The sequence below is a fragment of the Haliotis rufescens genome, unplaced genomic scaffold (genome assembly GCF_023055435.1).
Source record: "Haliotis rufescens isolate VD_foot unplaced genomic scaffold, xgHalRufe1.0.p SCAF_13, whole genome shotgun sequence".
Taxonomy (NCBI): Eukaryota; Metazoa; Mollusca; class Gastropoda; order Lepetellida; family Haliotidae; genus Haliotis; species Haliotis rufescens.
Genome location: NW_025963813.1, coordinates 18,282,793 through 18,304,729, shown reverse-complemented (window position 1 = coordinate 18,304,729; position 21,937 = coordinate 18,282,793). Strand labels below are relative to the sequence as shown.

General features: G+C 39.8%; 2 protein-coding genes across 24 annotated transcripts in view; both read right to left on the bottom strand.

Annotated features, from left to right (window-relative positions):
* Positions 1 to 12,036, bottom strand: part of LOC125378603 (major facilitator superfamily domain-containing protein 8-like) — a 31,654-nt gene extending 19,618 nt beyond the window's left edge. For both annotated transcript variants that reach the window (XR_007220370.1, XM_048394289.1), the window contains exons 1-4: positions 11,899 to 12,036; positions 1,275 to 1,398; positions 609 to 736; positions 185 to 304 (exon numbers count right to left, since the gene is read on the bottom strand). Coding sequence is in view for 1 of the 2 variants with exons in the window: in XM_048394289.1 (XP_048250246.1) it covers positions 185 to 304; positions 609 to 736; positions 1,275 to 1,398; positions 11,899 to 11,977 (451 nt within the window). In the remaining variant the exon portion in view is untranslated. The remainder of the gene's footprint in view (positions 1 to 184; positions 305 to 608; positions 737 to 1,274; positions 1,399 to 11,898) is intronic.
* A 2,924-nt stretch (positions 12,037 to 14,960) lies between these two features.
* The window catches only part of LOC124132240 (chromodomain-helicase-DNA-binding protein 5-like), a 60,373-nt gene continuing 53,396 nt past the window's right edge, over positions 14,961 to 21,937 (bottom strand). For 9 of the 22 annotated variants that reach the window (XM_048394266.1, XM_048394270.1, XM_048394280.1 and 6 more), the window contains 3 exons: positions 20,725 to 20,805; positions 18,612 to 18,719; positions 14,961 to 16,876 (listed from right to left, as the gene is read on the bottom strand). In XM_048394266.1, the coding sequence (XP_048250223.1) occupies positions 16,755 to 16,876; positions 18,612 to 18,719; positions 20,725 to 20,805 (311 nt within the window). In that variant the 3' untranslated portion in view covers positions 14,961 to 16,754. Of the gene's footprint in view, positions 16,877 to 17,476; positions 17,508 to 18,611; positions 18,720 to 19,001; positions 19,554 to 20,724; positions 20,824 to 21,937 lie in introns of those variants that run through there. The other 13 variants (XM_048394278.1, XM_048394279.1, XM_048394286.1 and 10 more) reach the window with 7 other exon arrangements.

Below are 21,937 nucleotides of genomic sequence, written 5' to 3'. Positions count from 1 at the left end.
ACCCCCATCCTACCTCACAGCAGCCCACACTGATGGACAACTACAAGTATTGAGATGACCCCCTTCCTACCTCACAGCAGCCCACACTGACGGACAGCTACAAGTATTGAGATGACCCCCATCCTACCTCACAGCAGCCCACACTGACTGACAGCTATAAGTATTGAGATAACCGATGTCCTACCTAGCAACAGCCCACACTGACGGACAGCTATTAGTATTGAGATGACCGATGTCCTCTCTTGTTCTGTGGTGAAGCGGGCAATCTCTGCCAAAATCACAGCCTCACCGCCAACGCCAACACCTGCACAAAGAAATGCAGCATTTCATACAAAACTAAAATAGAACATCAAAATCTTCTCAGGCCCATATGCACGAATAAATGTCTTACCATTACTTGAGAGCAATATTTTAACTGAAAGAACACAGGTCATCTGCCTACACATTATGCTGCTCGAGAACTGTCAGCTCAAACAAACAATATGTCATGCATTTATAACTGATCCTCCGCTCAGGAAACATGACAGACTGGAACTTCAGCCATTGGTTGGCTGTTGGCTAACCCTCGTAAGAAGTTGACCTGCATGTGCCAAGTCTGGCGAACTCACCTGCAACCAGTCGACTGGCAACCAGGAACCACTTGGACATTCCTATGAAGTACATGAAGCTGCCTCCGATTTCGAACAGTGCAGCAAACAGTAGTATAACCCTCACTCGGCGCGACTTGTCTGCCCATCTACAAACACAAACAATCAAATATTTTTAAAATTTTAAGAAGAAAAAATTCAAAATATCAATTTTCCATCAGCAGCATCTTTAGTATCACAATGGCATTGTGCATTGTCTAAAATACTTTAAGCACATTTTGGGGGCTTACAGATCGTCTGACTAAAAGAATATAAAATTATATAATAAAAAAAAAATTATATTCAGGCATTTATCAAGTCTGAGGCACAAGATTTCCAAATTCCTAAGAATTTATGAAATTGCAGGAGAAAAAAGATATTTCATAGAAAACATGTAATTTATTTGCAAATTCACTGTCACAGCACTCTTGCGGAAACGTATCAGAGAATATTAATAACGTTAAATATCTATTCACAGCAAATTAAAAGAACCAATAAATCAAACAACTGTTTGTTAACCTGAACTCGCTCAAGGGACACGATGTAATTTTGTTTCAGTGAATAATACTCAAATTCTCTTCTTTGTCGCCCTGAACATGCTGCCACTCATCAATGCAAGCGGATGAGTGGCCACATAGCATTCCCTACCTGCCCATCAGGGGCCCAGCAAACATCCCTGAGAAGCTGAAGGCGGACAGCATGAGACCCAGGAAGTACTCCTCCGCACTGAAGCGGTTGTGGAGGTACAACCAGGCACTGGGCAGGATCACAGCTGGAACATGAAGCCATACAGATCAGGGTCATGTGAGTGAGTGAGTGAGTGAGTGAGTGAGTGAGTGAGTGAGTGAGTGAGTGAGTGAGTGAGTGAGTGAGTGAGTGAGTGAGTGAGTGAGTGAGTGAGTGAGTGAGTGAGTGAGTGAGTGAGTGAGTGAACGAGTGTGTGAGTGAGTGAGTGAGTGAGTGAGTGAGTGAGTGAGTGAGTGAGTGAACGAGTGAGTGAGTGAGTGAGTGAGTGAGTGAGTGAGGGTGGGTGGGTGTTTGGGTGGGTGAGTGAGTGGGTGAGGGGGTGGGGTGGGTGGGTGAGTGAGTGAGTGAGTGAGTGAGTGAGTGAGTGAGTGAGTGAGAGTGAGGTTTAATGCTGGTTTTAACAGTATTCCAGTTATATCACGCCATGTCAGCTGAATGTGAGAGGAAAGCACAGAGTGATACAGGTCTTAAATCAAAAGATTCATTTCCAGGTCAACAATTTTGCTTTAAAAAATGTAAGGGGTTTGCAATAAATGCCTTTCAACAATACTGAAATCAAATGATTTCACATAATTTATCTATATTTGCATAACTGAACAATCTTCAAGTTAACATCAGACACATTAAACCACAAGCTCACCAAGACACACTGAAACTGTTCAAGAGTGGGAGATGGGTTTAACGTTGCTTTAAACAGTATTCCAGTTCTATCACAGTGTGGGGGGCGGTCGGGTAGCCTAGTGGTTAAAGCGTTTGCTCGTCACGCCGAAGAGCCAGGTTCGATTCCCGACATGGGTACAATGTGTGAAGCCCATTTCTGGTGTCCCCCGCCGTGATATTGCTGGAATATTGCTAAAAGCGGAGAAAAACCATACTCACTCACTCACTCACTATCACAGTGTGTCAGCTTGATGTGGGAGGAAAGCTTGAAGTGATGCCTATCTCAGATGTTGAGCACTTTGGTGAAACCCATGAGCACAGGTATGGTGCTGACAAACCAAGAAAACATAATCGGGGCAAAATAGGATTTGAACCCACAATCATAGGTTTCTGGTGTGCCCATGGGGCGCCACCCTGCACAGCGGATTGGGTCACCCATGCTCATGATGATGATGATGATGATGATGATGATGTAGACAATAATTTAATTTAATCTTTATCATATTTATACTTCACCTCACAATGTTACTGCCAAACCTGCATACATGTATCACCAGTATATGCAACTTGAGTAGCAAAGCCATCTAGATTCACTATATCTGCACATGTTCCGTAAAAACTAATTTGAAGTGTTTGTCCTGTTTCCATGGTAACATTTGGCCTAACTACTTTTTTTTATTGTTGTTCAACACTGCAATTAGCAATAATCTTGGTATATCAATCGCCTGTAAATAATCAAGATTGGACCAAACAATCCAGTAATTGATATTATGTTGGTTTGTTGCTTAACGCCGCACTCAGAAATATTCCAGCTATATGACGGCGGTCTGTAATCGATATAATCGAGTCTGGACCAGACAATACAGTGATTGACAACATGAGCATCGATCCACGCAATTGAGATCAATGACAGGCATCAACCAAGTCAGCGAGCCTGACCACCCGATCCCATCAGTCGCCTCTTAAGACAAGCATAGTCGCCTTTTACGGCAAGCATGGGTTGCTGAAGACCAGTTCTACCCCAATTGATATTATGAGCAACATTTATTCCCCTGTGACACCGTGCAACAGACAAGGCCTGTGTTCCTCCTAAGGGTAAAACCAGTGCAATATATCATCATATTGTGACAGGTACAACCATTGTACATACTTATTTTATTCATCTTCAGTGTCTGCTTTTTAGTGTTCAACTTGCACAAACATATAGTGTCTAGACAGGGAAGGAAGACATGTTTGTTGATGGACTTATTGTAAACAGACACATTTAGATTTAACCACCTTGTGTGTCCTCAGAACATGTATAATCTACATATTATTGATGTGCCATCCGTTGGAAGCATGCTCAAAGTGCTACTGAAATAATCATATTTGCTCATAGTCCTTAAAAATCAAAGTTATTGATAATGTAAATTATACAAACAGATTATTCAAAACAACAGAAAAAAAATGGCAATAACTGGTCTGTAGCCAGAAAAATATATCAACACTGATGGGGTCACCTTCTACTACATGTATGTACTTGGGTACTTTTGAGGGAATGAAAGGTACCCCCAGTGTCTAGCCGGGAGAGCCACATTTCAGAAATGGCTATTGCCGGTAGAGCCACATTTTCAGCTGAGTGCATTTCACCTATTCTAGCGGGTAATTACTTAATCCGATTACCGATACCTTTATATGAGTGTCCCACATTTAAATTACTAAGCGTGGTGTTCTTTAGAGATACCTTTAAATGAGTGTCCCACATTAGTTGGACTTTGAATGTGCAGCTCACAATGCCGTGACTGATGTATTTCCTGGGACATTAGTTAGAGGGTGTTTCTTTCACTTCACCCAATGTATCTGGAGGAGGGTGCAGAAAGAAGGTCTGGTGATGGACTATAAGGAAGATGAGGAGGTGAAGAAGCTGGTGAGAAGAGCTGCTGCCCTCCCTCTACTACCTCGTGACAAAGTGGATGATGTGTGGCTTGATGCCATTGCTGACTCTCCTGCTGGCCCTAAAGTGACTGCCTTCATGGACTACGTGACAACTAGTTGGGTTCAAGGAGGGGCCTTCATGCCAGAGATTTGGAACCATTTCGAAAACCAAGGCCACCGTACCAACAATCACCTGGAAGGGTGGCACAACAAGATAAAGAAACTTGCCAAGAAGTGCCACCCGAACATCTAGGAGGTAGTGAAGCTATTTCAGCGAGAGCAGTCACTCAAAGAGGTTGCAGTCCTGAGACTCTCTCACCAGTGGTCAGAACCTTCACGAAGAAAGAAGTACAAGGCAATCGATGCACGTATTGCGTCCCTCAAGATCCAGCTCCTGAACCAACACCTGAGTGAGATGGAATATGCTGACCACGTGGGCGACCTCCTTCATCTGCAGTAATGACATTAAATCCATTATGATATTCATATTCTATTCATATTCATCAATGTAAAGTTTTGATGAATATGTTATCCTTGTTGAATAAAAAATGAGAAAACAAGACTTGTTTTGTTATATACGGTAACCTGTTAGAATCACAAAGCATGTTTTGACAGCATAGCCACGAGAGCCACATTATACAATCACGCAACCATAACCATTGCCGCGAGAGCCACATCAATTTGAGGACATATCTATACACATTTCTGAAGATTGAGATATTACAAAAAGTGCATGTTAATTAATTTCTTCAACCTAAACAAACTGACAAAGAGAACGGTGGAAGCACATCGGATGTCGTTATTTCGAAATACCCCTGATAATTAGTTTAACCTAAAAACAAGAGTCATCAGATGATATACCCCCTGTCTGGTGCAGTTCGGAAATGGAGTTCGGCTACTTATACCATGTATACCCCACTTTTGGTTCATTGCCATTGGATACCTTCACTTCAGTGAAGAAAACAATATTGCTGTGCAGTGTTTTTCGAAATCCCAAATCATCAAAAAGCACCAGTTCACCACGAGACTGTGTATAACAAGTTTCATCCAGAAATATTCAACAGTTTTGGAGTTCTGCTCCGGAAACAAGCACTACCCTCATTTTCAGTAAAGTCCAACTTGTATTCAAAGAGAAGGGGTTGACTAAACCGCAAAATGAAACCCTCATTTGAACCATGGTTCAACTTGTTGACACAAAATCTTAAAAACCCACCTTAACAACAAACCTATGAATTCAACCCTTGCTTTATACAAAGAACTTAGAAACATTTTATGAGTTATGCTCTGGAGTCAATCCCTACCCTCAGTTGAAGTCCAACTTAATGCCATGGAAACGGGGGAAAAACCAAAAAAACCTGGATAGCACACGGCTCCGGTTCAGTGTGTGCCTGATGTGTATTCAAAGTTGCATGCATATATATTGAACAGTGTATGAGTTATGCTCCGGAAACAAAACATGACACTGACTACATTTCTACATCACCTGCAAAACTTCTTTTGCGTGTGGCATAATAAAACCAACCATTAAAGTAAATGTGTATCTACAATAATGTACAATTATGTGCTTTAGGATACATCAAATATGTGTATGCATTGTTTTTGCAACAATGAATGAGTGAGTATGGTTTTACGCCGCTTTTACCGATATTCCAGCAATATCACGGCGGGGGACACCAGAAATGGGCTTCAAACATTGTACCCATGTCGGGAATCGAACCCGGGTCTTTGGCGTGACAAGCGAACGCTTTAACCACCAGGCTACCCGACCGCCTTTGCAACAATGGAGTTGCAACAACGTTTATTTTTCAGGCAACTAAATTGTATATAAAACAAATTACTACTCCCTTGTTTTAATCCATATTTCAAGGTATAACCCTACACCTGTGTATTTTCGTCATTCACTTGAAGCTCAGTTAATGAATTTATTACAGGTATAATTAGTGGTTGTGTTGTAAATCATACTTTTTCTCTTTTGGAAATACACCCTACATTCAAACTATGACTAAGGGAGTACCTCAAGACCAAGTGTGTTTAGCTCATTGGCTGATGCAGCATTGTCAGCCATGTTCCTACGAATGAAGAGATACTGACTCAAATTTCTCAGGTGTGTATTACAATTTACGGTTGAAATAAGGCCGCAACTTAAGTTTGTTTGTTGTTTAACGCTGCACTAAGCAATATTCCAGCTATATCACCATGGTCTGAAAATAATCAAATCTGAACCAGACGCTCCAGTTATTGACATGAGCATCGATCCATGCAAATGGGATACAATGACATGCTTTAACCAAGTATGCAAGCCTGACCACCCGATCCCGTTAGTCACCTCTTATGCCAGGCATAGTCACCTTTTATGGAAAGCATGGGTTGCTGAAGACCTATTCTAATACAGATCTTCATGGGTCTAAATAACAGAGAGAACTACGTAGATAAATAGACACTTTCTTGTGACCATGCCTATAACAGTAGTGAGTGAGTAGTGTTTTACGTCGCTTTTAGCAATATTCCAGCAATATCACGGCGCGGAAACCAGAAATGGGCTTCAGACATTGTATCCATGTGAGGAACGGAAAGCCAGGTCTTAGATGTGACGAGAGAACACTTTAACCACTGCCCCACCTACAATAGGAAATGAGTTGAATGTTGTAAACTTGATGACAATACATTTTTGTTAGCCATGTTCTTATGAATACAGAGATACTGACCCAAATTCCCTGTGTTTTCAGACAATCTAAGGTGATTGGTGAGCTGGGAAACAATAGCAACACTCAGATTACCTGACAAAGGTTCAGGTTTGGCATTTCTTGTGCCTGGGGTAATTATTCACTCTTTGATTGGCTTATAAATCCACGTCTGAAGTGGGTGAAATGTATGTTGTGTAATATGCACATGACAGCACAGCCAGAGAGGAATGATCATTTGAGTTACAAAAATACATCCATCAAAGGATTAACCGAAAATATGTTAATTGATTAATCACTGTTATCTTGCACAGTTGATTTTTCAAAAGTATATGTTTACTAAAGCAGACGGAATACCCCCATATTTAATTTTGTTTGTCAATGTGACGATATGCCCTTTCACTATCAATAAAAGCGACAAATGCACTTACAGTTGTTGCAGCAAGGGTCGCGAACTTGTCGAGATTTCTGGATTTTATCCAGGTATCCAAAGGAAAAACACAATAACAACGGCAACAACTGGTGAATCGTCAGATCAGTGCCCCTTTCATGTACCCAGCAATAACTTCTCGTGAGGCTCCTATGACATTACCATGATTACTGGGTCCGACTTTCTACTTAATAATCTCATTCATTTCTTATTCTTTCTTGAACGTTTCTTCCCAAACAGCTTGACTATAAATAAGCAAAAACTAAATTAATAAACTATGAAAAACTTTCCCAATTTTCAATCATGACAAAACTATAGACTTTCACTTATGCTCTATAAGCAATACTGAACTAATTACACTTATATTAGCTTAAAACAAAAGCCACAATTAGAACCATACATATGAAAGATTAACATACAGAAGAACATGCTGTCACAAAATCTAGACTTAAACTCAAATTTTACAAGAGTTTCAAAACATATATTCTGCAGGTGATAACCATCCATTAAAACATAACGTTGCTCCTAAACTAATCAGATAACACTGTTTTCCCTCATATTTTAACTTGAGAGCTGTTGGCTAACAAGCCATGCTTGCTGTCATGCTTGCTTCTTGCTTCTGTGTGCATGACAAGCACAGGTTCTACATGCTTTAATTGGATATAACCCTAATTATCTCCCTTAGCTAAATAGAGTATAGTGTCACTTAAAGAGACATCAAACTAGGTTACTCAGGCCTGAGCTAAAATTAGGACAACACAGTAAACAGATTAATCCTTGTTACTCTCACCACTATCATTTTAACCCTTCTAATCCAAACTGAAAAAAAAAAAAATCTTGTTTTTGGTCATTACATTATTATTTCTAAATAATTTCAGTAAAATCTAAATATTTTGTTACATTTGTATATTTATCCTGCATTACTCCAGGTCCAGCTGAAGCAATAGTTGTTCTAACTTGTTGTGAGGCAGACCTCATCGCACAGTGCCCATGTGACCACAGAAGTGAATCGTAACATCTGCAGTTATCGTGGGGAGGCAGCTTTGTGACAGGTGGGCCCTCAGATTCAGTAATGCAGGAGAAGTTTACAAATGTAACATAATGCACTGAATTGGATGGTACAGTGGTGGGCATACTTTTAGATGTGGTCCCCAGAAAAAAAGCTTGAGAATGTCTTGGCAGCCTTCCAGCGCATCACTAGCTAAGATCAGCAGCCACTCAACCAATCCAGTCCGTGGAAAGACGAGAGTATGAGAACGTCCAGGTAAAATGCAGCAATAGAAAATAGCATGCACTAGAGTCTGAACCTGACTTACGAGGCCAATGCTGGCAGCATAGAGATCCCGCTATCGGGTGTGCGAACACTGAGTGAGCCAGCTGGCTCTTGACAGGTGGAGATGTTGTTAGCGTCTAGGATTGGTGATCTGCTGGGCAACGACCAGAGGGCTAAAATGTGTACACCTTTGACGTCTTCCAAGGACACATCCCCCAGGTAGTGGCTTGCAAAGAATGTGTCAGATCTCCAAAAGCATCCTTCCATGATAATTCTGATTGAGCAATTACTGTGGAGAGCCAGCGTAGAGGCGACCGCCCGAATCTCATGAGGATTGTTGGCTCCAGAAGGATCAACGCCAGCGGCCTCATATGCCTGAAGAATGATGGCGCATAACCACAGGGATATGGTATTGCAGCTGACTTCTGTCGTGGATGTCTTGGAGACTTGAATTGAACGTCCTTTCCGAGCACCTCAATAGTGTTGGAGCAGTGGATGAAAACTCTCAGTACATGCACTGGGCACAGGAGTTCCTCCTCATCTACAATGCCCACAATCGAGGAGAGTGGTGGGATGGTGAAAGACCGGTCCAGGCTGTCCTGGTGATTGAGTGAGTGAGTGAGTTGGGATATACGCTGTTTTTTTAACAGTATTCCAGTTATATCATGTGTGTCAGCTTAATGTGGGAGGAAAGTCTGAAGTGATACATTAGATGTTAACCACTTCGGTGAAACCAACGAGCACGGGTGTGGTGCTGACAAACCTAGAAACATAATCGGAGCGAACCAGGATTCGAACTCACAATCATAGGTTTCTGATCGCTCTAGGGATGCAACTCTGCACAGTGAATCGCGGCGCCTTAGGCGACTGGGCCACCCACGCCCCCTCAGGCTGTCCTGGGAGTTGATTCTTGGCAATGAAGTCCCAGCACAGCTGGGTGAACTGCTCCCTGCGCCCTGTGCTCAAAATGGACAAGGGTGATGTAGAGCCTGTGTAGCTCGCTGACCCATTTGGGCGACAAGTTCTCTCAAATGTGTTTTCGGTCGACTCTATTACCACAATATGCAGTGTGGCCATGTTTTTTATGTTGTGGGTTCGTAACACGGCACGAAAACAAAACCCGGAAGTTCGGCATTTACAGATGAAGGCTGGGTCTGCCGATGACTTCAGTCGGCAATTACCGATAATTTAAATTGAACTCACACCTTTAAATAATTAGTACCTGTGTGTAGTGCTAAAGATATATTTATGAAATCCTAACCGTGTAAGACCGAAAATAATACCAATGTGGTGATGTGACGAGTGGACTTTGATGGACTATAGCTTGTTTCAAAATTCCTTAGATTACAACAGAAACGCTAAATATGCTTTGGACACACTTTTTTCTTCTACGTTTTACTCAAATTCTTGTGTTAATAACACACACAGGCATATTTGTCTTTGTTTGGTAGACCCGATTTGGCGTTTTCCTTGTTTCCTGAAATAAGATTACTGTTTGAAGATCGCCTTTTAAAAAAGAGATTTACTCTACTAAATGCTGTAATTATAACATTATTCGTTAATTTTAATCAGTGTGAAATTAAGACTTTTCATCGTATTTTTGGTGAAAATACTTCACGTTACAATATATATTATATGTTATATATATATCAATATATTTATACTAGATCTATTATATATTTTATTTTGTTTTTTAAATGTATTCACATTAGCGCTTTACTTTAGGTATGTGAATAATATCATCTATTGTAAATCGAGTGAACACAGCTTTCTTGTGTATTTTGCATTCTATTTTATTTAGGGCAAATGTTGTATATATTATGTATAAATCTCACGTATGTTAATTTTAGATGAAGGAAACATAAATATCAGTCGTTTCAATTCACTGAATATTTGCATTTACCAGGACTATCAGTTGTTGAGTTATCGGTAAATGCCGCACTCACGTTTCAAGTGGAGGCCTTTACCAATACAGACTATAACGGCCGCCAATGTGGCGGGAAGACTGCATTGTGGGACAGAAATACGACATCGAGTCCGCAGTTGGCTAGTCTATAAATATCTGGTGGAAACCCAACTTCAGCAAGATATGATTGGCTTAGGGGCAATGTAGGTCATGAATATTCATGTCACTTAGTGGGTTAGAGTTCAAGGAGGCTGTGTCGCACATCGATTGTTATGGATTGACAGCACATTCTTTTGGGCAATCAAAGGTTTATTCCAGTAGAGAAAGTATACTAACTTATGACATGCGCATTTATGATGGGTAAATGTGTATGTTTAATGCGTTTGCGATGGGATTTATAAATCCATCGGTGAATGCCACATCATCGGTAATACCCACCTCCGCTTTATATATTTTGAAGGGGGGATACGGGCGGAAGTCTTACTAAGACATTTACACATATACATATTTGATTCAGGTGTACAAGCATTCAGATTCTTTGACTAATATAAAAAGCGTTTATGGAATTATTCTGAATTCATAACGGCAATGTTGGTTTGTGTGGATGAGCACCTGTGTGTGTTGGCCCTACATCAGTTCCCCACAGAATTAGTTCCATCTGGAACAAATATTGCAGTGTAAATGTATCTTTGAAAGATTTCCTTGTAAAACATGTTCCATGGGAATACCTCCCTTTGAGAAAATAGACCCAGTTCAAAGAATCAATTTCACTACAGGACACACTTTCCACAAGAGAGTATACCAACTGCTAGGCCTACTGTAAGTCGGGTGCAGGCTAAAACGGCACCTCAGCAAAACGTCACCGATTTCTCTGGCGAAAACGGCACCGCATTTGGCGTAAACGGCTACTATGTGTCGGGCGAAAACGGCACCTCTATTTTTAAGAACGATAACAACGATTTTTGTAGTAATATATAGGGTATTTGATGTATTTACATGTCATTTGATGTATGTGATGTATTTACATTGTATTTCCCGTTTTCACAGATAAGTAAATATGTTCATATATACAGTTTTGTGGCATGTCCATCGTCAACATCATCATCATCATCATGCTCTTCACAATATTGGTCCATGTACAACCGAACATTGTGAGAGTACTTGGGTCAGGGAGAGATCTCCATCTCCATCCTATAGTTGGAGTAGAGGCTAAGTTCTAATGTAAACTTGTTTTAACATCTCACAATTATTGGCGTTTGCAAGTTACAATGTAAGTTTAATATCATTTATTTGACCAAGGTAAAACAAAAATAAGGTGCCGTTTTCGCTGGAGTCTCGGTGCCGTTTTCGCCCGGTGACGTTTTGCTGAGGTGCCGTTTTCGCTATAACCCCTGTAAGTCACGTCTTAGAAATGCAGCATAAGGCTGACGAGACGTTTTGTGAAAATGCAATCCCAAAATGCAATATCTGCCATGTTTAAACCATGATGTGTTCCTTTTTGTGTAAGGCATAGCAGGCAGTCATCGCTTGCATCAGCGAGAGTGGTTTATGATCTTCAGTCATCTTCCCCTGCATACATAGTGATACGGATGGTCGTCAGTACACAAAAGCAGGAGCAAGTTATCACTCCGCCGAATTGTCAACTCTGTCAACGAACTTACCATATTCGACTCCTCCCATGAAAAAGTATGTACCTATTGTAAAATAAGTCAACCTTTTCTTAGCTTTCAGCGACACCATTTTCCAATGGTCTTTTCGTCACATCACGAGAAACTGTCACCTTTCTTTCCATACAGTCTATTCCCAGTGAATTTAGAGTTACGTGCCCTTGATAATCTAGACTTGCCAAAGCTCGCCGTTTCGTGGTTTACGTCAGGCCTTATTATTGAGCGTTTCGACTGGGGTGTCTGTGGCCCTTTTGACCTTGCCTTTCCGCATCATTCTGACATGTTCATTGCTTACTGTCTTTTTAATGCTCTTTAGAAAAACTCACAACATTTAAGCTAAAATATTTATTCGGTATCCATGTCTAATTTAGAAACTGGTTTAGAGAATAACCAATGTGCTACGAGGGGGCTTTCTGAATGGAACTACATGTATGATGCCGAAACTGATGGGGAATGTTTTGGATCTCTGAGACTACGAAGTATGACTATACTTACTGTATGTGGGACAGGTGAGATGGAATGGTGAAGATCTTATGGGTGCAGACTAAGACGGCACCTCAGCAGTTACCAACTTCATATATACTGAAGGTCAAGCGAATATATTTATAATGAAGATAAAAATTATTGATGCAGTAGTAACATTGGTAATATTTTTGTCACTATTTTCAGATCTTTTATGGTAAAGATTTACCCTGTAGGGTTTTCTTTGGACAATTTCAAAAACTTTTTTCACCTTTTTTTGTCAAATGTATCAAATCAAGTCTGATTTATGCCAGGAAGCTCAAATATATGTACTGTTACTGTAATTTCATTCAAAATGGTTGTTTGAGATTTATGTGCTAGTTTCAAGTTGGAATCACAAGTGTAATATTTGAGTGACTTTAAGGAGGGATATAAAAGAGTGGGTGCCTTCGAGTTCACTGGTTGAACTGTTTCAAAGGTGATATCGTTCACTGGGTGAAATGTTTCAAAGGTGATATCACTCACTGGATGAACTGTTTCAAAGGTGATATCATTCTATGGTTAAAATGTTCAAATGTGGTATCATTCTATGGTTAAAATTTTCAAATGTGGTATCATTCACTGGGTGAACTGTTTAAAACGTTAAAACCCTCACGAGTAGAACTGTTTCAAACGTGATATTGCTCACTAGGTGAACTGTTTCAAAGGTGATATCGCTCACTGGATGAACTGTTTCAAATGTGATATCTCTTACTGGGTGAACTGTTTCAAAAGTGATATCGGTCTATGTATGAACTGTTTCAAAGGTGATATCGCTCACTGGGTGAAATGTTTCAAAGGTGATATTGTTCACTGGGTGAACTGTTTAAAATGTGATATCGCTCACGGGGTGAACTGTTTCAAATGTGATATTGCTCACTGGGTGAACTGTTTCAAAGGTGATATCGGTCTATGTATGAACTGTTTCAAAGGTGATATAGCTCACTGGGTGAACTGTTTCAAAGGTGATATTGTTCTATGGTTGAAATGATTCAAAGGTGATATCGTTCACTGGGTGAAATGTTTCAAAGGTGATATCGTTCAATGGGTGAAATGTATCAAAAGGTCATATCATTCACTGGGTGAACTGTTTAAAACGTGATATCGCTCACTAGGTGAACTGTTTCAAACGTGATATTGCTCACTGGGTGAACTGTTTCGAATGTGATATCTCTTACTGGGTTAACTGTTTCAAAAGTGATATCGTTCTATGGTTGAAATGTTTCAAAGGTGATATCGTTCACTGGGTGAAATGTTTCAAAAGGTCATATCATTCACTGGGTGAACTGTTTAAAACGTGATATCGCTCACGAGGTGAACTGTTTCAAAGGTGATATCGCTCACTGGATGAACTGTTTCAAATGTGATATCGGTCTATGTATGAACTGTTTCAAAGGTGATATAGCTCACTGGGTGAACTGTTTCAAAGGTGATATTGTTCTATGGTTGAAATGATTCAAAGGTGATATCGTTCACTGGGTGAACTGTTTCAAAGGTGATATTGCTCACTGGATGAACTGTTTCAAATGTGATATCGGTCTATGTATGAACTGTTTCAAAAGTGATATCGTTCTATGGTTGAAATGTTTCAAAGGTGATATCGTTCACTGGGTGAAATGTTTCAAAAGGTCATATCATTCACTGGGTGAACTGTTTAAAACGTGATATCGCTCACGAGGTGAACTGTTTCAAAGGTGATATCGCTCACTGGATGAACTGTTTCAAATGTGATATCGGTCTATGTATGAACTGTTTCAAAGGTGATATAGCTCAATGGGTGAACTGTTTCAAAGGTGATATTGTTCTATGGTTGAAATGATTCAAAGGTGATATCGTTCACTGGGTGAACTGTTTCAAAGGTGATATTGCTCACTGGATGAACTGTTTCAAATGTGATATCGGTCTATGTATGAACTGTTTCAAATGTGATATCGGTCTATGTATGAACTGTTTCAAAGGTGATATTGTTCTATGGTTGAAATGATTCAAAGGTGATATCGTTCACTGGGTGAAATGTTTCAAAGGTGATACCGTTCACTGGGTGAAATGTTTCAAAAGGTCATATCATTCACTGGGTGAACTGTTTAAAACGTGATATCGCTCACGAGGTGAACTGTTTCAAACGTGATATTGCTCACTGGGTGAACTGTTTCAAAGGTGATATTGCTCACTGGGTGAACTGTTTCAAAGGTGATATCGCTCACTGGATGAACTGTTTCAAAAGGTCATATCATTCACTGGGTGAACTGTTTAAAACGTGATATCGCTCACGTGGTGAACTGTTTCAAACATGATATTGCTCACTGAGTGAACTGTTTCAAAGTGATATCGTTCACTGGTGAAATGTTTCAAAGGTGATTTCCTTCTCTGTATGAAATGTTCATTGTTTGAAAGACAAAGCAATATATTTAGTGTGGCAGCCTAGTGGTTGTGGGTCACCTCAGTGTCATGGGTAACAATCCACATCAGGGTACAAGGTACTGGGGAATCCTGACAGTGGGGTGCAAACATTGTAGCCATCGCTCCATGGAAGAATATATCACAAGCCATTGATGTAAGTGTTACATGTTTTTAATAGACAAAGAGACTGATATTTCAGCTTTCACATTTTGGCCATAGAACACTTGTTGCTACAACCTGCATAAACAGGTTAAAACACACTTCTTTATTTACAGTTTGCAATCTGAAAATTTCTAAACTGTCAAAATGGAGATGATAAACTTTCTATATATCTGAAAATGAAACTTCACACATACTGATTTCCCACAATTAGCTGAGCCACGTATAAACTCTGCGGGCTCTAGTTGTCTATGGAATGCCTACATCTGAACTCATTCATCAGATCCATAAATAATAAAAATGCTACTGGTAGTTGTACAAATTAAAGCTATAACAGGTTGAATTTGAATAATCACAATCACTGCAAATACACATCTTCTTTTACTGATAGAATATACCTCTGACAACAAAAATACCAATACTGGACAATAGATTTTTTCTTCTTCAGATATTTGCCGTGACATTTATTCTTCATAAAACGGTCATCCAGGACAAAAGTGAGATCTGTTACTTGGTAAATAACAACAATATTTGTGGCATTCCCATCCCTTGCATATGCCTTTTCGAAAATGCTTCATTCACACAATATGACAAAAACTATATATTGCCCACTAATTTGACACATTATTCACTCAGGACAATTTTGAGCCTACTGCAGGGACCAACAGAAGCACCACTAATTCTGGCCACCTTGTCATTTAATGACCCTGCTGAACATCTGGGAAAAAAAGACTCCATTTTCCATATGGCTGCCATAGCCACTGTAGTTTAAGAGATGTAAAATGTAAAAAATTATGGATAAAAAAAGGCAAAAAAAACTACATCTATTCAATATGGCCAGCATCGATTATTATTTTGCAAGCACTTTTTGAAACAATTGTTGGGACCTTATACTTAATATTCAGTGGTTTGGAGATGAATCAAGGTCAAAGGAAAGCACAAAACTCGAAAAAAAAAGAATTCTGCTGGCATTGCATATAAAATAATCACCAATAACAGGTTCAGAAGTAACCACTGCTGTTTCATACGCCTTATGACGGACAGATATGTTTTATGTTTCTTACGTCACTTAATGACTAATGTGGACCGATTTGCCATTTATTCACTTAGCTGCTCCTACAGTACTTATTGTCCAATTAATTTTCACTTTGGGCTTCTCTTTGAGATGCTGATGTTTCAGGCAACATATGACATTGTGGACAGAAAAAATACAAAAGAAAAAAACATCTATGCATGGTACATTTCAGATATATACATCAAACAACTGTGTATAATTCTGAGAATACTACCTCTCTTACATCACAGCCATAAATTCCTACATTTTTAGATTTTCAACAGACAGTTTTGAGGTAAACCCTATATACAGGTTTAAGGCTTAATTTGCACATTCTTTCCTGTGTGCTGGTGTCAACAGCTAATATTTGTTGATGTAATAGAGGTAGGGCATTCAAAGGAATTATAAACATATATGGTTATAAAAAAACATATTTGCTCATTGACATTTACACCAACTATTTATTGCACAGTTATACAAACAGTTTTGCAAGCTTCATCACCTTCGGGATCCACTGATGTTTATTTTACCAGAACATGAGATAAGCTGTTTCACAGTAAAGCAATTATAAAAAGCAAAAATATTTGAATTTTTGTGTGCATGGTCAGAATAATGATGTGTATTCACAAGATGAGATGATATATGTGCACTGTAAAGTTTGACTTTCAAAGTTGACCAGAAAAAACAGCTGTACATGATGTGACATGAAGACGCGGCTGGGTCATGACCTTGACCTCTAATCGTCATCAATACATATAACGTCCTTCTTCCCATTGACTTTGGCAGTTTCCAGTTTACTGTCCATCTTGCTGGGGCCACTTTCCTTCTTAGTCAGGTCCTCAGCTTGTCCAGTTGAACCTGCCAACAAACACCACCTGCATTCAAACCGTCAACATCTAAGTTTCACAAACCAAGTATCTCCAGTTTAAACTTGACTGTCTTTAGAGTTCATCCGCTCCAAACTGTACTGACATGGTGATTACTTAGTCAAAGCCCTTCTTATTTGCAAAGCGCACATTTTGATACACTCAAATCTTTTTAAAAACTGATCATTATCTTCTCACAGCTTGGTACTCTAAAAGTAAAAGTAAATGCTCCCAAATAGATGCAAATCAAGCAGATAATTTCAAACAAACATCTACTGCCCTTGTTTCGAACACAGCAAGTTCAAAATCTTTAGTGACACAAAACAACAGCCTACAATGCTTCCACAAAGGCCATTTTCAAGTGGAACCGGGTGTCAGCATGTGCCTACAACTTAAGTGCATTGTATTCGACCTCATTGACACACAGCACAATTAATAATAGGCTTTACAGACAAGTTCTTGTAGCATTGACAGGCTAATTAGAAATCAGCCCACTTGTGATGCAATAAGTAAACGATTTTCATCATCCAACTTGTGAATGCCCTATCCTGTGTGTTAATATAGTCGAATACAAGAATACATATCAACCAACCTAGCTCACTTTGAGGACTTTGATGGGGCATCTGTGGGGAAAGAAAAATATGTGATGAACATCTGTGAAGTTCTTGTGAAAGAAGTCTATTCTAGTTTTGAAAGTTCATTTTTCCAAAGGGCAAATTATCATGATCATAAGATTTAGGTCATTGGGAAAAAAGAAAATAATTACAGGCTCTCCTCCAAAATTGGTCTGCCATATTGAGCAATCTACATTTGCAGCAAAGGCAACCAGAAATACTCCAGTTTACTAGAACTCTTTATGAAAAACTCCAAGGGTGTGTGATCGCTATGAACAAAGATGACACTGTCTAGCATTGGAAACTAATGTTGTTGCAACTGTTCAAAATCCTTTGCAAGTGTGGTAAGTGTTTTGAAAATACTAAAGAGGGGAGATTTATTATTTGATCACAGGTCTGGCTCCACATGAAAATGGCCCAAGCTACAGTTTTATGATAACTTTGAATTATGCAACATGACAAATGAAGTAAACTTGTGACGACACGCCATAACTATACTGTCAGCCTTCGACAAACACGAAGCCACGTCTAAACAAAACACCAATCAGGAAGAAACATGCAAGTTGGGGATCAAAGAATTTGTCCTCATGTCCTAGCATTGGCAAGCAGCCATATTTGTTTGACCTTAAGTGCTCCATTCACTAATGTCTGCCAAATATTTAACCAATCCCATAAACACAAGGACAACTTCGTCGGTTGTAACTAGGAACTTTTGATCTAAGCAATAATTCAAACACACTGTCTGACATGAAACAATTTCAATCATATTGACTTGACAAACAAAACAAGTGGCAAACATTCACCATTTTGTTAATCACGTCAACTACATGGATGGTCAAGTGCAAGCAAAAACATTAAGAAAATATATATTTTAAAACATGAAACACAAGTTCTGAAAAAAGACTAACATCCATCGCAGATATGAATTGATGACATAACACTGCATAATGCACGACTTGTGTTCAGGCCAGACACTCAGAATTTAAGTAAAGGCCAGCAATTTCCAAAATGCTTTACAAGTTTTTTTCTGGCGTCAACACGGACACTAGATGACTGCAACAGGGTGGAACTACGAGCAATAGCCCATGCAGATACGAGTGTTACACAACATACGCAGTGGTAGAAACTGGTCCAAACCAGCTGGTGGCAGATTGTCCGGTTTCATCTGCCAAGAAAAGGGCTCAGCGGGCCCAAGAAAAGGATTGGGTGGATCAATAGGAACTGTTTGTGAGAGAGAATGAGATAAGGTGTTACAACGGGCCAGGACATGGGTTGGAGAGAATGAGATAAGGTGTTGCACGGGGGCAGGACATGAGTGAGTGAGTTGGGTTTAACGCCGCTTTTAACATTATTCAAGTTATATCACGGCGCGTCAGCTTAATGTGGGAGGAAAGCCCGAAGTGATGCAGGTCTCAGACGTTTACCATTTCGGTGAAACCCACGAGCACGGGCATGGTGCTGACAAACCTAGAAACATAATCGGGGTGAACCGGGATTCGAACCCACAATCATAGGTTTCTGGCGTGTCCAGGGGACGCAACTCTGCACAGCAAATTGTGGCGCATTAGACGACTGGGCCACCCATGCCCCCGGGTCCAGGACATGGGTTGTAGAAAATGAGATAAGGTGTTGCAGAGGGCCAATACGTGGGTTGGAGGGAATGAGATAAGGTGTTGCTGGGGCCAAGAAACGGGTGGAGAGATTAATATAAGGTGTGGCACGGGGCCAAGACATGGAACAGAGAGAATGAGAAAAGGTGTTGCACTAGCCAAGAAATGGGGCGGAGAGAATGAGATAAGGTATTGCAGGGGGCCAGGACATGGGTTGGAGAGAATGAGATAAGGTATTGCAGGGGGCCAGGACATGGGTATGAGAGAAGGAGATAAGTTGTTGCACAGGGAGATAAGGTTTAAACAGGGCGAAGACATGGGACAGAGTCTGACTTGAAATCAGGACATAGTTTCTGGTATTTGTAAATTATTAAGGGGTGATTCGAAAGTTATTCACAACACTCTCAACTTTATTGATCCGTACCTTTGTAAAATAATTATCACACTGAAACACAAATTTAAGATGTTGCACAATAACTGAAACTTCTTAGATTGCTCAAAAAGTTTGTTTAAAAACAGCAACTGTTATATTTCAACAAAAGCATGTGAGCCAGTGAAATACTGAAGCTGTATCTCGCGAGAGGGTTCTACCTGGTATAGGCTGAGTTTTTAGATCAAAAAGGAATTAAAAAACAAAACAAAAAAAGCTCATAATCAAAGCTTTTCAATTTGTTTTGTGAAAGACATATGTATGAACTTTGAGAAAGTTTAAAAATGTAAACAACCAATGATAGTGTTCAGCCACGTTTACAAAAACTTTGAAACACTTAAACAGTTAAATTTGATAAGTATAGAAGTAAATATGACTTCAAAGATTAAATCTTTACTTTTAACACAAAAATACCTCTGCTTGTCATGTGACCTCTCACTTCCGTGAAATGAATATCAAGCAATGCCAATAAGTCATAATCAAATGAGACAGTACAGGTAAAAGGGCGACGACTGTGAGATTTCCAGCTTTTCGAGTTAGTAAGATCTTTCGAACCTAGATATTCACTGTTAGTTATCTGTTAATTGAGCAGAGGCACGTCTGCTGTCACATTACTTAACTAGGCAGCATCATTGCATGGATTTGCAGTTGTCTTCAATGATTTGTCGGCCTAGCTAGATAAAACACACAGGTGATGTGCAATGTGTTCATATATCAGCTATACCCTGAGGTTGTCATTTTGTGGGACTGATCTTTCTCCAAGGCATTTCATTCAGGTAGTGTTTTCAAGGGTCAACCTATATCAGGTGTTGGCCAATACCCATCAATATACATATTCCATGTGTTTTGGTTTTGGCCAGTGTACACTTTCCCTGTGCAGAAAGTACCCGGGGTGTTCTCGATTACTAGGACCCTTCCATCCCAAATTACAGTTACTTGCTACATCGTCCTTGGGCGAAAGTTTTCTCTTGGTACACAATGCTGTGACTATAAACTTGATTCAGGGCACTGAAACATCACCTAATTTGTCTCAATCTGACACCATCTCAGCCTAAAAACGTGGAAGTTGAGGCACAGAGGGAGATATCAGACCTCCATTACTAAGAGAATCTGTGGTGGGAATTCACTGTACACTGCCACATCCAAGAACTACGAAGCAGCAGACCTTCTACATGCATCTACTCACCAGATGATGGGGCTGGGGAGCGATGGGAGGGGCTGGGCGTTGCCGATGGCAACCGTACACTCTGGCCACCAGGGACTGCACCTGTAGAGAATGGCAAAACTATATAGAAAGTTAGGTATATATGTGTGTCAGTGTGGGTAGCTGAAAAATTGAATACCTTGGTGCATTGTGAGCTTAACATTTGTTACCTTAAGTGAAATCTGGGTGCGAAGCCAAGTCAAGATCTTGCATCTGACCACAAAAAATCTAGTTTCCACCCATGCCGAACTACGCTGGCATTTTGTGACTTGATCGTAGCACCACCAGTGGCTATTACGAGTTATGAACATCCGACTGACCAATCAGATTCCATGCCCAGTCAAGACGATCTGATCGATAATCAAGATCTATATCGTAAAAAAACAGGTCTTACCTCACAAAGTGCATCAGATCATTTGAGCACCTTGATTAAAAACATGAAAAGATTTGCAAAATATCTGTCGATGTTTTTCAAATCCTGCAGTTGATGGAAATCTTTACATTGAAATCCATGTTGTTACGAACCAGATGTCTAGTTCGTGGCGCGATTTTGATTGGACTATGCATAGACTCATCAGTCCAGCCAAAATGTAACTCCGGAATTCCATCCTAGTTCGGCAAGAGTAGAAACTGGACTTTTACAGTCAGGTAACTCCCATGCCTCAGGATTATGAGATCTTGACAAGTGTGGAATTAAAAACTTTACAACCTGTAGCCTCACAGCATCAACAAGAAATTTCAATGTTTACCTTACAGTTACCATATTTTCTTGAGTATAGTCCACACTACCCCCCAAAACAAAACAAAAACACAGTTGTGTAGAAGGGGGTGCGCATTTACATGACATAATGAGTTTTGATGCCCCCCTCCCCTCAAAGAAAGACATTACCGTCAGCATGTAACACCGGAAATACCATGTCAACAAATCCATACTGAAGTACGCAAATTAATCATGTAATTACATTGTCTGGCTATAAAAAGTGTATATCTGGACTTATGTTTGTAACTTATTTCATTAATTTTATGCAATTTTTTTTTTAAATATTGATTTAATTAATTTCAGCGAAATCATGTGTGAAGCAATCGGAAGATAGCACAACTCACCATTTTTAACAACAACCACAAACTTTAGTTGACAGAGAATGGATACATATATCATAAATGCTATACTTTGACTTGTTATAGTTTGACAATT